Raw genomic sequence first — 19,103 nt, forward strand, 5'->3', positions numbered from 1 at the left:
TACAGGGGCTAATTAACTGAGGTGTTAAGAGATACTGTCCTATAATTTATAATGCTAGTGCTCAACAAAATTAACCAAAGGCTTATGAAATCATTAGCCACTGTGGTCTCCATAATTGAGGATGTAGGGAGGAACATACTGAAAGTCAAAATTTTATTTTTACTTATTTTTGCATGATGACATCTAGTTTAGTTTGAAATTTGAAATCCATAGTATGCGCGGATAAAGTCTTCTCAAAGAAAACTCATTTTAATTATGAAAAAGTAAATGCCTAAAGTAGTGATTTTTGTTGAAACAATGTTAGGACTTGTAGACAGATTCAGATTCTAATATTATTCTAGAACATGTAATCTCACGTTTCTAAACTTTTACGACTCATAACATAAATGGTATTTGCAAATGAGAGATAGCTCTCCCCGTATGGAGGTAAGGTTGCGGACATTAAATCCTCTCTAGACTTCGTAATGATTTTTTAAAATTAAATTTTGATTCTACTTTTAAGATTGAATGTTTAAAATGTGGTGGAGGTGTGACCTTAAAGAGATTGTTTGGGTAGACCTATTACAGTGGCCTTTTTTTTTTTTTTTTTTCCCCTTTCAATGTGCAAGTAATGCCAAGGTTGGGGAAGCTTTGATATTAAGAGAAGCATTGAAATGCTTGTGTTTGTGGGAATACAATAATTTGGTAATTGAATGAGATAATCAGTTGGTGATAGTTTTTAAGCCTTATAATGCCTCAGCAGTACATGTGTTTTGTGAAGATTTTATGTACTCATTTATAGTACGAAGTTTGTGAAACTGCGCAATGGTGCTCCCAGCTTGAACACAGTGGCACACCACGAACCATCGGTCTAAGTTCGAAAGTTGTACACATTACGTGGTCATTCCTTAGTCACATAAAATATAGTCGAGATGTAACTTTGAAAGTTATACACGTTTATAATTGGACGATGTTAAAACTTCATTATGTTTTTGTGGTTTGGACAGCAAGATGTAGACAACTATCGATCCAAAGCAGAAGCAGTCCACGGAACACGACATTTAACTGCAGTTTTACTAGGAGCAGGTTTCCTTACAAACTCTTATACAGGAGTAGTTGTGGCATCACTTTTGCGTCACTGAATGCAATGACTGACTCCTTAACGCACTCATCACGTCTAGGGTTGGCAATTATGATCTAAACCCGCCAACCCGTCCAAACTCCTAACGATTATTGTGTGAGTGATTTAACTAAACACGTTAGATGACAAATTAATTGTACCTTAAGTGTTTGTTGAATTGTTTAGCTGAGGTGATGCTTGATAAAGGAAAGAGGGAAATATTGACAGAGGGAGATGGATTTTCTAAACGGGGTATAAATGTTCGAACAAATATTGTCATGCTTTGTTTGAAATTCGAAAAACAGTTATTAAGAATTTAGAGGATGAAAAATTATTTTCATAGAGATAAAATTATCCAAAAATAGATCTTTTTTATAACGGAGTTTTCAGAGAGCTGAACAAAACATAATTTTTGTACAATTTTTTGTTTTCAATTTTATTAAAACAGAAAACTATTATCAAAATTACAAACCAAACAAACTCTATACTTTTCTCGGATCTCACAAAAATGTCTTACCTTTCTTTTCTCTTTTTAATTGTCCTAAAATAATTGTTTCAATTCAAAATTTAATATACTATTTTTTTTTTTAAATATTTCTAATTTACTCATTGGCTTGAGGTTTTAAAAGTATATGATCCCAACTATATATTTAAAAATTCGTTCTCTACCACTATTATAAAATAAAAATAAAAAGAGGTAATATTCGCACTCTACTTTTCTATATTTGCACTATATTTTTAAAAAACAACAATTCTACAGGTAAATAATAATAATTTTTCAAATGACACAATTGCTCTTTCAAATTTCTCCTCTTTGTTTCTAATCTTTAATGTTTTAGGTCTCGACCAAATATATATATACATATTATTTTGTTGAATAAATTTTTTTTACAAGACCAAAAAAAATTTATCTATTTTGATATAATTTTTTTTAAAAAAATTTATATATTTAATCAAATCTTGTGTGAAGGTCCCAAAAAAAAAAAAAAAATGTCTTAATAAACTCTCTATTGATAAGAGCAAAAAGAAAAAAGTTATCGTCAATTTGTGTTTATATATATATATATATATATATATATATATATATATATATATATATAGAATAAATTCTCTCTTTTTTCTGTCAAAAATAAATAAAATTATCTCCTTTTAATAAATAATCTCTTTGAGGACCTCAGCCAAAAATAAATATAAATAAAATAAAATAAAATAAAAGAAGTTAAAAAATTGTATAAAGGGTAGTTATATTATTATAACATAAAGAATGATGCATTAATGATTTCATGAACGTGCTTGTCATTTACTTTAAAAGAAAAATGCAAATAGAATACAATTAAAGAAAAATGAAGTGCAAATATTGTCTTTCATAAAAATAAAAAAAATAAAAACTACATTGTTTCCAAAAAAAATGTCACATTGATTCACTTCGGATAGGTCCCAGCGATATACTCGCTGGATTTTGGAACTTAGTAAGCTCAAGGTTTAAGGTTCGAGTCCCGCTGAGTATTCTTTGTAATTAGCCTCTATTTATCCCTGTAGTGATTTACCCAACCCGAATGGGAAAATGCTCTTCCGAATCCCCAGGAATTAGTCGCGTTATTGAGAGACCCTAAGGGTTCCTGCCATCCCGGACACCAGAGTTAATAAAATAAAAATAAAAATAAATGTCAGATTGTCTAGTTGGTTAATAAGCTTATTTATTGATTCACCCATTTTTGCCACCCCTAAATCATATCCAATGATAAAAGGGCCACCTCTAACTTTTCCTCTGCTCTTTCTCTTCCCTCTCTTTCTCGCAAACGCTCGGCCCCCTTCCGCTTTGCTCCCTGCTCCATTCCATGGGAGTAGGGAGGTGACCTTCCTTGCCTCCCACAGGTTAATAACATCGGTGTGTCACAATTCCGACTCGATATGATGAATCTGATGTTTTCCCTTCGGCTAGATTTCTGATCTAGGTCGATTTTTGTTTTCCCTGACTTGATTTAATCTTGTGCGGGGTTGAGTGTGTGAAGGCGCCTTATGGATGCAGTTTTGGAGTTGTTGTCTTGATGATGGCCTGACATTTGGTCATTCTAATTGCTGCTCTTCTCCCTTAGTGATTTTCGTTCTAAATCGGTGGCTCTTTCTCACCAAATTTAGTTCATTTTATTATATTAGTTCATGATTTGTACGCCTTTATTTAGCTTGACTTATGTCTATGTACTACCACCTTGACTTGACCTTTGTGCTTTTCAAATGAAAAAAAAAAAAAAAAAAAAAAAAATCATCATATCCAAGGATGAAGATGCTGTGTTGGGAAAGCCAGATTTCAACGCAGATCCTAATTATTCTCACGGGTCCACCACTCTTTGTTATATAGTCCACGTGTTAGACCGAGTATTTAAAGAAGCCAAGGATAACCCACCCACTCCCACTGCTACTGAATAACCTATTCTGTCCTGCATCTCAATCCACCTTTCGCACCAATGCCGATGTCCGAGTCAAAGCCCGACTCACCTCCCTCAACCAACCCATCTGAAACTATTTCCATGACTCGGAGCACCACCTTATGGCCCTTCGGTCTCATATTTTCTATATCAGTTCCTGTTGTAGCGGCATTACTTTTATTCCAACTCGACTCGTTCGACCCGGCTCCAATTCCCACCCACGAGTTCACTCGCCACATCGTGTCCGTCCCCAGGCGTAATGCTCGCATGCTTATTGGGTCCGACACCATTGGGTTCGGGCAGTTGTTGGCACCCGAAGACCTGGCTTACGATCCCCACTCCAAACTCATATACACGGGTTGTTCTGATGGGTGGATCAAGCGAGTCACGGTGAACGAGTCGGCGGCGGCGACGGTGGTGGAGAACTGGATAAACACCGGTGGACGACCCCTCGGTCTCGTTCTTGGCCATAACAAAAATGAAGTTATAGTTGCTGATGCCGACAAGGTACGTTGGTAATATATTGTCAGATCAATTAATTAATTTTCTGATTGATTGTGTGGTTGATTAGTGTAATTAATCAGGTTTTGTTGTTGATTAATTAGGTTGCTTGTAGTAATTAATCAGGTTTGTTGTTGATTAGATTGCCTTTACTTCCACTAATTGTAATTGGTTTACGGTGTATGTCATGCAAGTAGAATAGTGTACGACTCAACACACCTTCAATTATTACGTGTGGCACCATTCTTATCTCTCTCTCTCTCTCTCTCTCTCACTCAATCTTGATCAAGAAAGAAAATAAATGATTGTGGAAATTGTGTTTGGATAATTTTTAGTAAAAAAAAAAAAAAAAGAAATGAAAAAATTTGGAGGAAATAATAATGGACTAAGTAATATTTTTATAATTCTAAAACTACTATTTTATAACATTTAAACCATATCTTATGATAGTAGTTTAAATGTTATTATTATTTTTTTTTAACTTTTTTCTCATTATTTTTTTAAACAAAAATATTATCATTTTATTTATTTATTTTATAATTAATTCAAAAATAAATATAAATTATTATTATATATATATTTTTTTTCTTCTCTCTTCTCTTCTTTTATAACTAAATGTTATTATTTCTCTTATTTTATTCTCATAAAACAAAGCCTAAAAGAATTTGTGTAAGGCGTTTCTCCGGATGGCAAAAAATACTAAATAAATGAATAATTAAAGAAAAATAATGTTATCATTTCTATTATTTTACTCTCAGGAAACAAAGCCTAAAAGAATACTAAATAAATAAATGAGTAATATAAAGAAAAAGAGGCACACTTGTACAATTTTTAAACGATTTCAGGACCTGTCCGCTCACGAGCATATTTATATTCAAAAGTCAAACTTGTACAGTGACCAATTAAATATGGAATATAACGAATAATTCAATTAAAATATTATATTAAAGTATGATTTCTTCTATTTTCTTATCTTGTGACACAAGTGGACTGGGAGAATGCCATTTTGTCACTATCATAAATTTTGTAGTTTGTGCCGATTGAAAGAATACTAACAAATTACGGTACAGTCCAACTTCATTAGATTTTTAATCAATTAATTTCAATTTTGATAGTTCAGTCTTGCTATTAAATTGCAATAAAGTGGTCCAAACACACTTCAAGTTTTAAATCGTCCAAATATTAGTAGGACCCCAATATGATACCGGAGTATCATGTGTAATAAATAAGTAACATATTACAGTAAATAATTATTAATAAGTGTTCTAGACTTTTATTTTTAGGGGTTAGTGTGGGCTTAGGGGCGAGGGGGAGGGTATAAAGTTTGATCACGGACTTTCAAAGATGGGGAGCCTTTAACCATTCGGGCAACACCGCACTCCTGTAAGAGTTGTAGACTTATAGTTGATATTATTCTGGTGTACAAAACATGGTCTGTGAAAAAGGACAAATAAAAAATTATTGTGGATATGTCAAACAGATGAGATCAAAGTCATGAGAGGTTGAAATATACAGCTTTGAATAAATAAGCAACATAATAGAAAAGTTGTAAAGCTCGAAAATTACACTAAAGTAGAAAATAAGATACCCAGGCTAATAGGCAACTTACAGGTTGCATCATTTGAAAATCATTAGAGCGAATCATTTATTTTGGATGTGCTATATTACATAAAAACTGCTTTTAATGGAGTCATCCCACCTCATCAAAGAGACAAGATTGGACAGCATGACAATTGCGACTACTCAAAACATTTCCCGTTACAAAACAAAATCCATGACTTGTAACAAAATCCATGAGAATAAAGAATTGTTGTGACACAACAATTTCGAACTTTGCCTAGGCTGAATGGTTGTGTTTTCTGAAACAATTTCAAACGCAAGGAAACACAAAACAGTTTTCTACAGAGAAAAAGAGTGTTGTATGAAATAAACATATGGAGTTTCAAGCTCAGATTTCACTATTTTAAAATAAACAAATGTAGTTTCAAGCTGTTTTATCTTTTTTGTTCTCTGAGAACATAAACTATTCCCAAAAAACAAAATTTATACTAAATATGTTCTTATCAGAATATATATGATGGTGCAGGGGCTACTGAAAGTAACTGAAGATGGTAAGGTGAAGCTGTTGACAAAAGAGGCCGAGGGTGTAGAATTCAAACTAACAGACGGTGTTGATATAGCAGATGATGGCATGATCTATTTTACAGATGCATCATACAAATACAACCTATCGAGCTTCATCTGGGACTTTTTAGAGGGAAAACCACACGGCAGATTAATGAGCTATGATCCATCCACTAAAAAGACCGAAGTTCTAGTCCGGGACCTGTACTTTGCTAACGGGGTGACAGTCTCACCAGATCAGAATTTCCTAGTCTTCTGTGAAACCCCAATGTAAGTTATTGCCCGATCACAACATGCCAGTGTTTGTGTTTGAACTTCAAACTTGTTTCTGATTTGTTTAGACTAAATTCAGGATAAGAGTCATTTTATGTAGGAATTGGAATAGTGCGAGTGATTTTAATGGGTGAAAAATTAAAATTGCAGGAGAAGGTGCAAGAAATACTACATAAAAGGAAAAAGAAAAGGATCAGTAGATGTATTTATTTATAATTTGCCAGGCATGCCTGACAACATTCGATATGATGGAGAAGGTCACTACTGGATTGCATTATCTACGGTAACTAAACTCATACTAATATAATGCTTGATGGGCATTGTCCTGAAACGCTTTTGATTGTTGAAAAGAATAGCTTATGCCATCATCCTTTTTGTGTAATTTTGGCAGGAAGCCACATTTTCATGGGATATGGCACAGAGATACCCTTGGATTCGAAAGGGTCTGGCGATCATGGAGAGGTACACTGGGCGACCACCTATGGAGAGAAACGGTGGTGTTTTGGCCGTTGATTTGGAAGGAAAACCAACTGCTCATTACTATGATCTTCAATTGTCACTGGTTTCAAGTGGGATTAAGATTGGAGATCATTTGTACTGTGGTTCCGTGGTATATCCTTACATTATCCGCCTCAATCTGACTCAGAATCCAGCGCTTGCCAATATATGAACAAGAAGCCCTCAACAAACTGGGTGTAAAGTTTTTACTGGAAGTTGAAACTTAACATTAGATGACCATGCAGTTTACTATCATGTGTATGAGATATATGGTTTTCTTATATATTCAGATGTATTGTGTTATTTTAGCAGGGAAGATAATTAAATTTGAATTTTCTCAACTAAGCAGATCCTATGTTCTCTCTTTATTATATATTTTCTTCTTTGGCTTCGATTTCAGTTAGGTTATGTTCTCTCTTTCTTCTTTATTTTCTTACACTTCTTTGGTCCTGATTTCTGCTTTTGCTTTGGGTTGTCCAATTAATTTTTTGAATCTTTAGTTTTTTATTTTGTAAGGGTTTCGGTTTTCTATAGGTGCATTTGGTTTTGGTTTATTTTTCTTCAGCTAGTGCATCCTGGTTAACGAGTAGAGTAGACCGTTATTTCGGATGACCATTGAGAATCCAAATGAACAGAGAAATTCATGGTAATGCAGTTGCCTACATAGACATATGCTTCCAAGGTTTAACTCAATATGTTAATAACTTCTATCCCCTACCATCATTAGACACTGACCAATCCACACGATGTCCTAAGAACACAGATGAGTCATATCTTACAATCAAAGAACAACTAGCAAAGATTGTGGATGCAACTTCAGCAAAAGGACAAGAAGTCCTCAGCCTATATATTTTGATGGAAATCAGAGTGGCTTACAGGAATTTTCTTCTATTTCTAATTCTTATATGTTTATTCATGTATTTATTTTTGTTGCGCAACGGAGCTATAAGTAAAGAGAGAGAGCGAGAGAGAGATAATGAGGAATCATACAAGCATTTAGCTTTAAATTTTACCTTTTAAAGGAAAATTGCTGAACTCTTTCCACTCAGGAAAGGCTTCCCATGGTCTTTGCTTTCTCCCTTAGAATAAACTTCTGTACCTTCCCAGTTGAAGTTTTTGGTATATCTTCAAAAATGACAGTCTTAGGTGCCATATAATGCGGTAAATGATCCTGGCAGAACTTTATCATTTCTTGAGCATCGACATTAAATCCCTCCTTTAACTTCACAAATGCACAAGGCGTCTGCCCCCAGTGATCATCTGGTCGTGCAACTACTGCAGCCTCCAGAACTGCTGGATGACTAAACAACGCTGTCTCTACCTCTACACTGCTAATATTCTCACCCCCGGAAATTATGATATCCTTCAACCGGTCTTTTACTTCTATATAGCCATCAGGATGTTTCACAGCAAGATCACCACTTCGAAACCATCCGCCACTGAAAGCTTTTTCAGTTGCTTTCAAATCTTTGAGGTATCCACTCATTACGGTATTTCCTCTAAACATAATCTCACCCATTGTTTTACCGTCAGGTGGTACACTCTTCATGGTGACATAATCTTTTATGTCAACTTCCTCCAAACCAAGATGGTGCACTCCTTGCCGTGCTTGCAACTTCGATCGTTCATCCGGAGGTAAGGAATCCCACTCTGGCTTCCACATGCAATATGTCCCTGGACCAAAAGTTTCGGTAAGTCCATACAAGTGAGATACTCCAAACCCCATCTCCTCCATCTTGAAAAGGATCTGTGGAGGTGGTGGTGCACCACCAGTCATTACTTGAACCCTGTGTGGAAGTGGCTTGCGATCACTTGATGGTGAATTCACAATCATGTTCAAGACAGTTGGTGCCCCACCCATGTGAGTCACCTTGTGGAGAGCAATACAGTCAAATATGCCTTTAGGAGAAACGCGTCTAAGGCATATGTTCGTGCCGCCCAGGGCTGCCAACCCCCAAATGAGGCACCACCCGTTGCAGTGAAACATGGGCACTGTCCAAAGGTAAACAGGCATTGCACCCATCCCATGAAGGAAAAAAGTTGCAATGGAATTAAGATAGGCTCCTCTGTGACTATAAACAACACCTTTGGGACGTGATGTTGTGCCAGAAGTATAATTTACGCTGATAGGGTCCCATTCATTTTTCGGCCGTAATATCTCAAATTCATTGTGTCCGGTTTCCAGGAAAGTCTCATACTCATAGGTATTAGAAGCAAGGTTGGTGGGAGATGAGCCGTCGGATTCAGGGATTAAGACTAGGATTGGTGGTTTTGTATCTGTACTTGAAAGAAGATCAAGTGCTCCATGAGCAATTTCGAGTAACTGGTAGTCTACGAACATGACCTTGGCTTCTGAATGTCTCAGTAGGACTGAGACCATGGCTGAATCATGGCGTGTGTTAAGTGTACAAAGAATTGCTCCAGCCATCGGGACAGCAAAATGCAACTCATGCACCGCTGGAATATTAGGTGCCAATGTTGCAACCTGCTCCAACAATTTAGAGTTTAAAATATATGGTATTTCACAGTAAAGAGCATTTACTTAAAACTGCTAAGGTGGTCCAAAAGAAAGGAAAAATGAAAACAGAAAGAACAAGAATTAAATACCATAAACTCGCATCCTGTCAATGCAAAGTAAATTACACCTTTATCTGCTGCAAAACCTCTCAGCATACGTACCGTACTTGAAAATTTTTGGACTCGCATGTTCTAAAAGAGATCAAATTAAATCTAATCTTCAACTGTTTTATTCCACGTTCATAAAGTCCATCCAATGAGGTGAATTCATGCCTTCAAATCGCATTAGAAACTAATTGAGGTGGTATATTTTCAATTAAGCATCCAAATGCCCTCCTAAAAATATCAAAAGTTCTTATAGCATATATCTAACTATTTGTTTCATTTTATTAAGACAGCTTTGCTCATTGTTTCCCTTGACATAAAATGAAATTCTTTCGTCTGATCATGAGATGCACTTCATAGAAAAGTACACACTTGAAGATACAGCTAAAGAAAAGAAAATGAAGATGAGCCTGAGTCCATCAACTGATCGATGTACTGCATCACAACTGTCAAGTAGCAGTAGCAGTTTGAGTAATGCATAACACTCCTCCACAATTTCCTCCCTGTGGAAAGAATAGGCGTGGCATAAGGCTCCGACTTGTGTTCAATTCTCGGGGCATCAAAACCTCTGCCATTTGGGGATGATCACGAGTATTTGAAGGGAATAAATAGTTCACCTCCAAAGGAGAGGTGTGGACACCCTCTATAGTCCCAAAACAAAAAAGTCTTGGAATTGCCACATTTGGTTCTGGACATCCGGATATAAATCCGAATACAAGAAGTACTGTATTTGATTAAACAGGGTAGTGGTGTCAAACAGACAGGTTTGCCGGTTTAATGAATTTTCAGAATTCAAAATCCAATATCAAGGAATTGACTGAAAACTGTCACCCACTTTAGATTTAATTAACACCAACATACTAGAAGAACAATCACAGTAAAGTAAAACTAAACCAAACATACCATATCAAACAAGACACCCTTAAACAAAGCATTAAAGAGTCTGACTGAGAATAATCTAAATTTGGTGGCATCCCAAAAACGCAAACAAAAAACCCAATTAGATTTTTTATTATAGCATTTCACACACTTAGCCAATATATATATATATATATAGAGAGAGAGAGAGAGAGAGAGAAAAAAAAAAGAATGAAACTAAACATAATTAACACTAACATCCTAGAAGAACAATCACAGCAAAGTAAAACAAAACCAAACACACACCATTTCAAGCAAGACACCCTTTAACAAAGCACTGAAGAATCTGACTGAAAATAATGTGAAATTGGTGGCATCCCAAAAAAGGAAAACCAAAAACCCAATAAGATTTTTGGTTATTAACATTTCAATTACTTACCCAAAAAAGAATATTACAAATAAAAAAACCACACAATTTATAAGAAAAGAAATGGAATACAAATCAAACTTACAATATCGCCTGGTGAAATTCCCAAGTGGGTGAGAGCAGAAGCGAGTCTGAGACAGCGTTGATGAGTTTGATTCCATGTATACTTGACAGAACCATACACAACTGATGTTCTGTCCCTGTAAACTTTTGAGGCTCTCTCTAAGAAGCTTATAGGGGACAGAGGAACGTAATTGGCCGAGCATTGGACCAGACCCTCCGTCGATTCCCATGAACCCGGTTCAAAATTCCTAGTAGATTGAGAGAGTTGGCGAGTACAGTTCGGGTGAATTCGATTCAGACCGTAAACGAACCGACCCAATGATACCTTGAAGAAATGATTCATGATCGCGGAGAGATAGAGCTGAGTGTAAAGTGGGGAGATCTCCGGATTGAACTGAATATTTAAAGAATATATATGTGTATGTATGTGTAATGTGTCTATACAGTGATATTTTCATGGATATAATGCAACTGCAAATGAAAGGTTTTGAGGTACATGCCCTGTCAAAGTCAGAAATTTTTACATACTGAAAAATTATATAAAATTTTTACATTTACATTGAGGCGGTGAATCGGTGATGGACTGCGTGAAATTAATGGCATTTAAACTTGTGAAATAGAAGAAAATTTTGTTTTAATTTTGTTAGTTATTTTTATTTAACTTTATAAATTTTAATTCCATGAGAACAAACATAGCTTCCTGAGTTTTAATTGTCATACTACTATATTTTGAATTATGTAAAACTTTCTCAATCAAGTTGTATAGTTTCGTGCAAGCATAACGACATAGAACAGTAGCTTTATACAAATTCAATTGATGAGAGTTGAATCTTTCAGAGTTTTGATTTTCAATATTTGAGGTTGTTTAATTTGTAATTCTGAAAATAGTTCTAAAAAAAAAAAAAAATTCACAGAAATATAAAAAACAATTCTTTAAAAATAAGTCTTTTATAAGTTTTAAAAAAATTGAATTGTACAGTTTTATGTTTTTTGTTCTCGACAAAGCAAGCTGACACTAAATTACTTTTCAATTATTATTAATTATTAAAAAATCCCAAAAAAAAAAATAAATAAAAGCAAACAACAACTAAATAAAACTTTTTTCTAAGTACAATGTATCATCTCTATCTCTATCTTAATTTAAGTATTACTTACGGAGATTAATAATTTTTTAACAGAACATGTATTAAAAATTATTATGACACTTATTTTGAGATAAGAAAAAGTACAAGGTAATCATTATCAACAATGATTAGGGAGGAGCCCATAACTTTTTTATCTTTTTGAGAATCTTGAAGGTTGCGTAGATAATTGATAAATTTTTCATTTTCCTACCCACTTAATTAACTTTTTGCGATTTCTTATGTAATACTTATCTTTAATTACTGTATACTACTAATTACACCATTATTTTATTTTAAAAAAATAAACTGGAAACTGTCTCATTTAGCCCAAAAATTCTCTTCAGCTTCCAAAACTATGCAAAACCCCTTTCTATGTGTTTGTTTGCTAAAAAACAAACCAAAAACTAGTTACGGATTTGCAAGTTAAAATCAATCTTGTTTGTTTGGTTTAATGGAAAATAATAATCATAATATTAGTTATGAAAAAATAAAAATCCATAACAATCATGTTTAAAAAAGAAAAGAAATGACATTATCTAGTGAATTTACTATCCTCTCTTTTTTTTCTTTTTTCTTTTTTATAGAATTTAATTTTTTTTTAAAGAAAGTATAGTATTAAAGTTTTTATTAGACTTTAAAAAAGGTATAGTATTAAAGTTTTTATTAGACGTTATAACTCTAATTTGTATGATTGTATCCCTCCAAAATTTTCAATTCCCTTTAATAATTTGTACCAAACACGATATAATATAACTCACCATTTCCTTTATTTTCTTTTCCTTCAATTTCTCTCCAACCATGCTCCGCCTAACTTTTCAACTCATGCATTCATAGGATGCATGTAGTGTGACCTCACTGCATGTGATCCGCACATGTGATTCAATCATTCAGACCAACTCTTCAATTGCGAAATTTGGTTTTTAAGAAAAGAAAAAGGGCGACGAAGTTATGATTTCGACAAAATTGATTTATGCATGGCATATTTGCAGTGTAACATTTGCAATTCACATGTATGTAATAACTAATATACATGCATATATCTTTGTAATAAACTAACTCGGTGTTTGAAATCTCGGTGAGATTTGAAATTAAAAGGTAAATAATAATTCTCTTATTATTAAATTTCTAAATTATTGCAAGTTACAAGTACACAAATGAAATTTTATTTCAAATCCAAAACATTTTTTTTTTCTTTTTCCTAAGTCCTTTTGGGATTCGTTAAACCCTAACCCTTTTTTTGGGGAAAAAAAAAAAAATCTATATTTGTGTTTTGCCGAGTATCTGAATAGCGAAAAGATCATTGTTGGATCATGAGCAAGCAGAGGAAGAAGAGGCCCGCGTACTGCAACAGATCGAAGACGACGATGATGACAATGCGTTGATGGTGGCGTTGGCAATGGTGCTGATAACAATGGTGATGATGGAGCGGAGGGCGAAGAAGAAAAATAAGAAGAAGAAGCAGAGGATTGAAGGTTTGGTTAGCGTCGAGTTTGATGACATCCCTTTTGTTTTAGTTAAGCAAATGGATTGTTAAATTATTGCGCAGTACTTATTCTGTTTATTTAGTATAATAAATCTCATTTACACTTTCTTTTTTTTTTAATTATTTTTGTAACAGATAGAATTTTTGAGTCCCAGATTTTGGATAACTTGGCCATCTCACGCCTGAAGATTAACACAAAAACTTTGCCCACCAAACGTTTGATTATTTGCTCAGGCCCTGTTTGGTAAGTGTGCTGTAGTGTGCCGTAATGCTCCAGTATGTGAACAATAAGCCATTTTCAGAACAAAATACATTTGGGCTGGGCTGTGTTGGTTCGAACAGTGGCAGAACATTCTGTAAAAAAGGGCCAAATCTTGGAACACCAAATTTGTGTTCTTGCTTGTTCCGACTTTATTTCAGGCCCACCATTAGCTGTAGCTGGTGCAACAAATGCACTCACTTGTTCTGATTTGAGAACCACTATATACACAAATTGTAACATGTTCTAGGGCTAGAAGCCGTCTCGCAGGTTGCGGCGACTCCACTACAACTGAGGCAATTCGTGGTGACCTCCTCTCGATCTTCGTTGGTTTCATGTCCAACATACAATCTTTCTTCTGTCTCTAAAATTTTGAATGTCTATGAAGATTGGGTTTCAAATCAACGACTGGAACTTCAGATCTGAAGAGCCATGTGTTCATCGCCTCTCTCTCCACTCTTCTCTGTTTTTCCGGCCGATTTAGAGCAACGAGAAACACCGGCCGCCGTCTGCAACTTCCAGCTAGCTCCAGTCTTCTTCTCCGGCGACGGTTTAGCAATAAAAGGTCCACTCTTCTTCTCCCCAAGCTGTCTATCTCTATTTCCTCATCTCTCTCATCTTGGGTATATTACAAATTTAGTTTCAATCCTATATACAAAATTTTTCTAACTGATTTTCAGTTGGAATCGAAAAAATAGAAGTCGAATATACGTCGGTTAACCAAAAAGGTTGGGTTCTCTCAATTTGTTGTTTCAATTCTCTGTGCTTGGAGATTGATTTATTTATGTATTTATGTATTTGTTGGTTTATTTATTTATTTATTTTGAGATTGATTTATTTATTTATTAATGTATTTTTTTGTTTTTCTACTTGTTGTCTTATATTTTAAGTGTTCAACGAGCAAATGTATGGTTCTGTTAATGACACTGTAGTGTGCTCCCCTTTTCCTGAACTTATTCAGATGAATTGTTAGGCTATGATGGTTGCTTCATTTCAACACTAAGAACAAATTAAATGTTTTTTTTCCTTGGCTAAGGAAGTTTGGAAGTGCTTCATGTCTTGCAGCAAATAGGAGGGTGTCCTTCAATATACTAATCTGCAGGAGGTGGTCCAATGGTTTGAAGCTCAAAGTTGCTAGAAATCTGTTTTGTGCCATTTTTTGGCATACTTGAGACTATTCGACAATAGTTTGATACGTCGGAGATGATATGTATCATAGATACATCGGGGCTCCTACATTGGACTTGCAAACACATCTGGATTATGGAAAACTAAGGAAGAATCAACTGAATGAGTTCTTAAATGTCAACTCCTCCAATTTTTTTTCCCTGTACTCGTGCATAGTAATCAAATTTACTTCTTAATTCTGGTTCTGCTTATCATTTTCGTTATGTTCTTTTTTGGGAGTCAAGTTTGTCACCGAGTTCTCATCTTCACGCATTGGATATTTTCAAGTTATAATAAAACCGGCCACCAAGCAATTTACTACTGCCAAATACAACTATATTAAGGTGATCGTTGATGAGGATGAAGTAAATGCATTGCACCATTTAGCTATACTAGAATATGATTGATGATTGGTTTCTTTTTTCTCAACACATAATTTCAATTATAACCCTAAATTTAAACATATTCAAGGTGCAAGGGTACTCCCAACCTCCCTACTGGCTGGGAAGGGAGAAATAGTTGCTAAGCTTGTGGGGGCCTAGAAAGGTAGAACTCCAGTAGAAGATCGAACAAGACTACCGGGACTAAAAAACGCATGAAGCTTGAAGGGAGGCATGAAGCTTGAAGGGAGGCGCAACTTCAATTATCTAGTATCGTGATTACAAAAAGAATCAAACAGTACAAGAATACGATGATAAGCACCTATCACTATGTAATCTACAAATCACTCTCTCCCTCATGGAAGAAATATGGAAATATAAATAGATAGAGCTTAATGGTTCCAGCACAATGTCATGAAGATGTTATAACTAGGTAAGGAATGGTATTCTAGGCTTTAAAATGTCTTTATACAGGCACAGGTAATTTCCCAGCTCTTTCACTGCGTCCAAGAGTCGTGAGGGCAAATAAATTCAAATACAAGGATGAGACTTGTAGATGATTTCAATATTGAGGAAGATGATTAAGAGATCTTAGCCTCCTTTTGTCATTTTCATGGTGTAAGAGAAGGTTGATGGATTGGTGAGTAGGTTGCAGTAGCAAATTGTTTATTTAATTATTGTCAAGGGAGGCAGCTTCGTCCCACAAGGAGCAGCAGCCCCCCTGAAATTCTAAATTTCCTTATTATATGTATAATTTTATATAATTTGACAAAATGCCTATCCAATTAACAAATAATAATGCTCCCCCTAAGTAGCAACTAGCAAATATGCACCGCCTTCCTAAATAACAAATATGCCCTTCTTCCACTAGAAAATTATTAATCTTACCCATCATTTTACTTTTTCTATAAATCAAAAAATGTTTCTATAGTGTCGGCATCAACAATATGGAGAAATTTTAGCTACGAGAAAGCTTCCCCAAATGAGCCAATACGCCTCTCATCGATCTTTCTTCTTACTGAATATTTCAAAGCCACTTATGCAGAGACTCGCTCATGTCTCAATTCAACACAAGAAAAACATTTTTTCAATTATTAGGGATGGACTGCATATAGATACTTTTAACCCTAGTGCATTTACCTCTCCGAATGAGACCATCTGTCATATGTAAATAAAGAAATAAATATAATCATAAATAGATAAAGCTAATTTCTTGAGAACAAGAAATACATATAATCAATAATAGCAAATATAACAATTGCTAGATTGCAGAGGACATAAATTACTAAGTTCCTACTTCCGGCTTGCCTTTTGAACAGTGGCACAGCTCCATTATTTCATAGGACAATAACTTCCATGAATTCTCTCAAAGTTTGTTTACTATATAACAATGAATAGGACCCATGAAATTGCTTGACAATAACATATGATTATTGTCAAATCCAAGTAAACTTCTTCTCACTGAACCTACTACCATAGCTATTCTCAAAATACCCCCGAAGGTATTCCAAAATGTTAACCCAAGTTGAACAACAAACATGAAAACACCAAACAGAACAAAACAAAAACATAACAGAATGCTTACCACAACATCAAGCATGTTTTGCCTGGAATTCCTTCATGAAAGCAACCAACTTCTCAACCCCAGCTAGAGGCATGGCATTATATATCGAAGCTCGCATGCCACCAACCGATCTATGCCCCTTGAGCTGCACCATCTTCTCCTTCGCCGCCTCCTTGATAAACTCAGCCTCCAATTCCGATTTCTCCAATGTAAATGGAACATTCATCAATGACCTCACTGATTTCTCAACCGGGCACCTGTAAAACCCATTGCTCTGATCAATGGTGTCATAAAGAATCTGTGCCTTCCTCATATTATTCTTCTCAACCTCCACCAAACCACCCTGAGCCAATAGATCTTCAAACACCAATCCACACATGTAAATCCCATAACATGGCGGAGTGTTATACAGCGAATTGTTGTCGGCGTGGATCTTGTAATCCAGCATGATAGGAGTGATCTCCTGAGCATGCCCAATCAAATCTTTCCTGATGATCACAATGGTGACACCAGAGGGACCAACATTCTTCTGCGCTCCGGCATAGATCAAGCCGAATTTGGTCACATCCACAGGCTTGGAACAAAAATTCGAAGACATATCTGCAATCAAAATCCCATCTTTGTTATTTGGAGTTGGGTAATTCTTGAATTCAACCCCGTGAATAGTCTCGTTCGCGCATATATGCAAATACTTGGCATGCGGGTTCTGCTCCAACTGATCAAAAGATGGAATCTTCGTATATTTCTCAGATTTGCCTGACCAAATCACAGAGGGCTTGCAATACTTGGTGGCTTCTTTGAAAGCCTTGTCACCCCATGACCCAGTGACAATGTAATCAACTGGGTCATCGGGTTTCAACAGATTGAGAGGGATCGCAGAGAACTGGGTAGTCGCGCCGCCTTGCAAGAACAGAACAGCGTAATCGGAGGGTATGCTGAGAAGGGTACGCAGATCTGACTCTGCTTTCTGGATGATTGAGAGGAACTCTTTCCCTCTGTGGCTCATTTCCATCACGCTCATTCCGGCTCCACGCCAGTTGTAGAGCTCAGATTCGGCCGTCTTGAGCACGTTTTCAGGCAGAGTAGCCGGACCGGCGGCGAAATTGAAGACCCGATCTTGGGATTGGGAGGTGGAGGTTGGGCGATCTTGGACTTGGGTTGTCGAACAGGTGATCGATATGGGTTTGTTGAGGCGCGAAGATTGGTTGAGAGGGAAGCCATTGAAGTGGGTGGTGGTGACGGTGTTGGGGCTTTTGAGAAGGTGACGGTTAGGGTTTTTCAGGAGGAGAGAATGAGGTGAAGTTGCTGACATTGCCATGGTGTTTTTGGTAAAAACTTGACCTTCTCTCTCTTCTCTCTCTCTAGATTTAATGGAGGGTTTAGTGGAGAATGGAGGAGATCTATGAACAAGCTATACATAGTGTGTGTTTATATATAGTGCAGGGTGGTTGGTGAATCAAGTACATCTCCAAAATGAGAAAAATGATGGTGCCAGGTAGGGGATCGGATAAATCTTTTGGAGATGGCACGACATCGTTTTGGTGGTTAGGTTGCATTGGAGTTGGTAAAATTGGGGGTGTCAAAATCATTGCTAATCAATTTTTCAAGGGTGGCGTACGTTAGTCAAATATGATGGGTTAACTAGCAAACTTTTGTACCATCGGTGACCTCTTCAAGTCTTTCTAAAATACTATAGTATCAGTAGCTTCCACGGAGTTTCCAGAAATATCAATGATCTACTCCTACAGCCCCCCTCACCCCCAACTTTCTATTTCGCATAAAAGTGTCTAAATTCCAATCCCCACGGCCTCAACTCCCTCATCTTTGAGTTTTGGCAAGTTAATCTGGTCATTTAAGCCTTTTGTTTGGCTAAAAAATGGAAGCCAAAAATAAATTAAAAAGTTAGTCCAATCTACATGATTTGAAAAATTATTCTGGTATAGGATATTCTCGATATTGCATTTGTAAAAGAATAAGATATATTTAGAAACATCTTCATAGGCTATTTTTTGTTTCAAATCCGTTACATCCACGTGATATTATGCCAAGGCACGCACATAAGGATGGCAATGAGACGTTGTGGGGCCGGGATATCATTCCCCATCCCCAGTTAAATTTTTTACCCCATTCCCGCCCCCATACCCGTTTAAATTTCAACCCCCTCCCCCGCCCCACCCACCCCACTACATTAGCCTCCGTCCCCGCCCCACCCTGCTCTGCATAAACTTTTTTAAA

At 35.9% G+C, this 19,103-nt stretch overlaps 3 protein-coding genes and 1 long non-coding RNA gene across 7 annotated transcripts; 2 read left to right on the top strand and 2 right to left on the bottom strand.

Moving 5' to 3' along the window:
• Positions 1 to 2,422: 2,422 nt before the first annotated feature.
• LOC132286561 (isovalerate--CoA ligase AAE2-like) lies at positions 2,423 to 11,348 on the bottom strand. Of its 4 annotated transcripts, none has more exons than XM_059788911.1 (3): positions 10,914 to 11,348; positions 7,935 to 9,406; positions 2,423 to 2,718 (listed from the first exon to the last, which is right to left on the bottom strand). In XM_059788911.1, the coding sequence occupies exons 1-2, from the start codon at positions 11,232 to 11,234 to the stop codon at positions 7,967 to 7,969; spliced, it is 1,761 nt and encodes a 586-aa protein (XP_059644894.1). In that variant the 5' UTR covers positions 11,235 to 11,348; the 3' UTR covers positions 2,423 to 2,718; positions 7,935 to 7,966. The 4 variants fall into 4 exon arrangements, with proteins under 4 accessions (XP_059644894.1, XP_059644893.1, XP_059644895.1 ...); XM_059788910.1 differs by lacking the exon at positions 2,423 to 2,718 and adding an exon at positions 4,338 to 5,460; XM_059788912.1 differs by lacking the exon at positions 2,423 to 2,718 and adding an exon at positions 5,524 to 5,925.
• LOC132286564 (protein STRICTOSIDINE SYNTHASE-LIKE 5-like) lies at positions 3,498 to 7,320 on the top strand. The gene is made up of 4 exons (XM_059788914.1): positions 3,498 to 4,032; positions 6,113 to 6,420; positions 6,574 to 6,706; positions 6,815 to 7,320. Exons 1-4 carry the CDS (start codon positions 3,565 to 3,567, stop codon positions 7,091 to 7,093), a joined length of 1,188 nt encoding a protein of 395 aa, XP_059644897.1. The 5' UTR covers positions 3,498 to 3,564; the 3' UTR covers positions 7,094 to 7,320.
• A 1,634-nt stretch (positions 11,349 to 12,982) lies between the features above and the next one.
• On the top strand, positions 12,983 to 15,136 carry LOC132281630 (uncharacterized). Its single transcript, XR_009471728.1, has 2 exons — positions 12,983 to 14,485; positions 14,823 to 15,136. It is a non-coding gene; the product is annotated as an uncharacterized LOC132281630 (long non-coding RNA).
• A 1,340-nt stretch (positions 15,137 to 16,476) lies between these two features.
• On the bottom strand, positions 16,477 to 18,315 carry LOC132281629 (phosphoserine aminotransferase 2, chloroplastic-like). Its single transcript, XM_059783319.1, has one exon. The coding sequence runs from the start codon at positions 18,184 to 18,186 to the stop codon at positions 16,897 to 16,899; it is 1,290 nt and encodes a 429-aa protein (XP_059639302.1). The 5' UTR covers positions 18,187 to 18,315; the 3' UTR covers positions 16,477 to 16,896.
• Between the last annotated feature and the right edge of the window lie 788 nt (positions 18,316 to 19,103).

The sequence above is a fragment of the Cornus florida genome, unplaced genomic scaffold, assembly GCF_030987335.1.
Source record: "Cornus florida cultivar Cherokee Brave unplaced genomic scaffold, ASM3098733v1 CherokeeBrave_3.0.0_Hap2_Chr11, whole genome shotgun sequence".
In the NCBI taxonomy this organism is placed as follows: Eukaryota; Viridiplantae; Streptophyta; class Magnoliopsida; order Cornales; family Cornaceae; genus Cornus; species Cornus florida.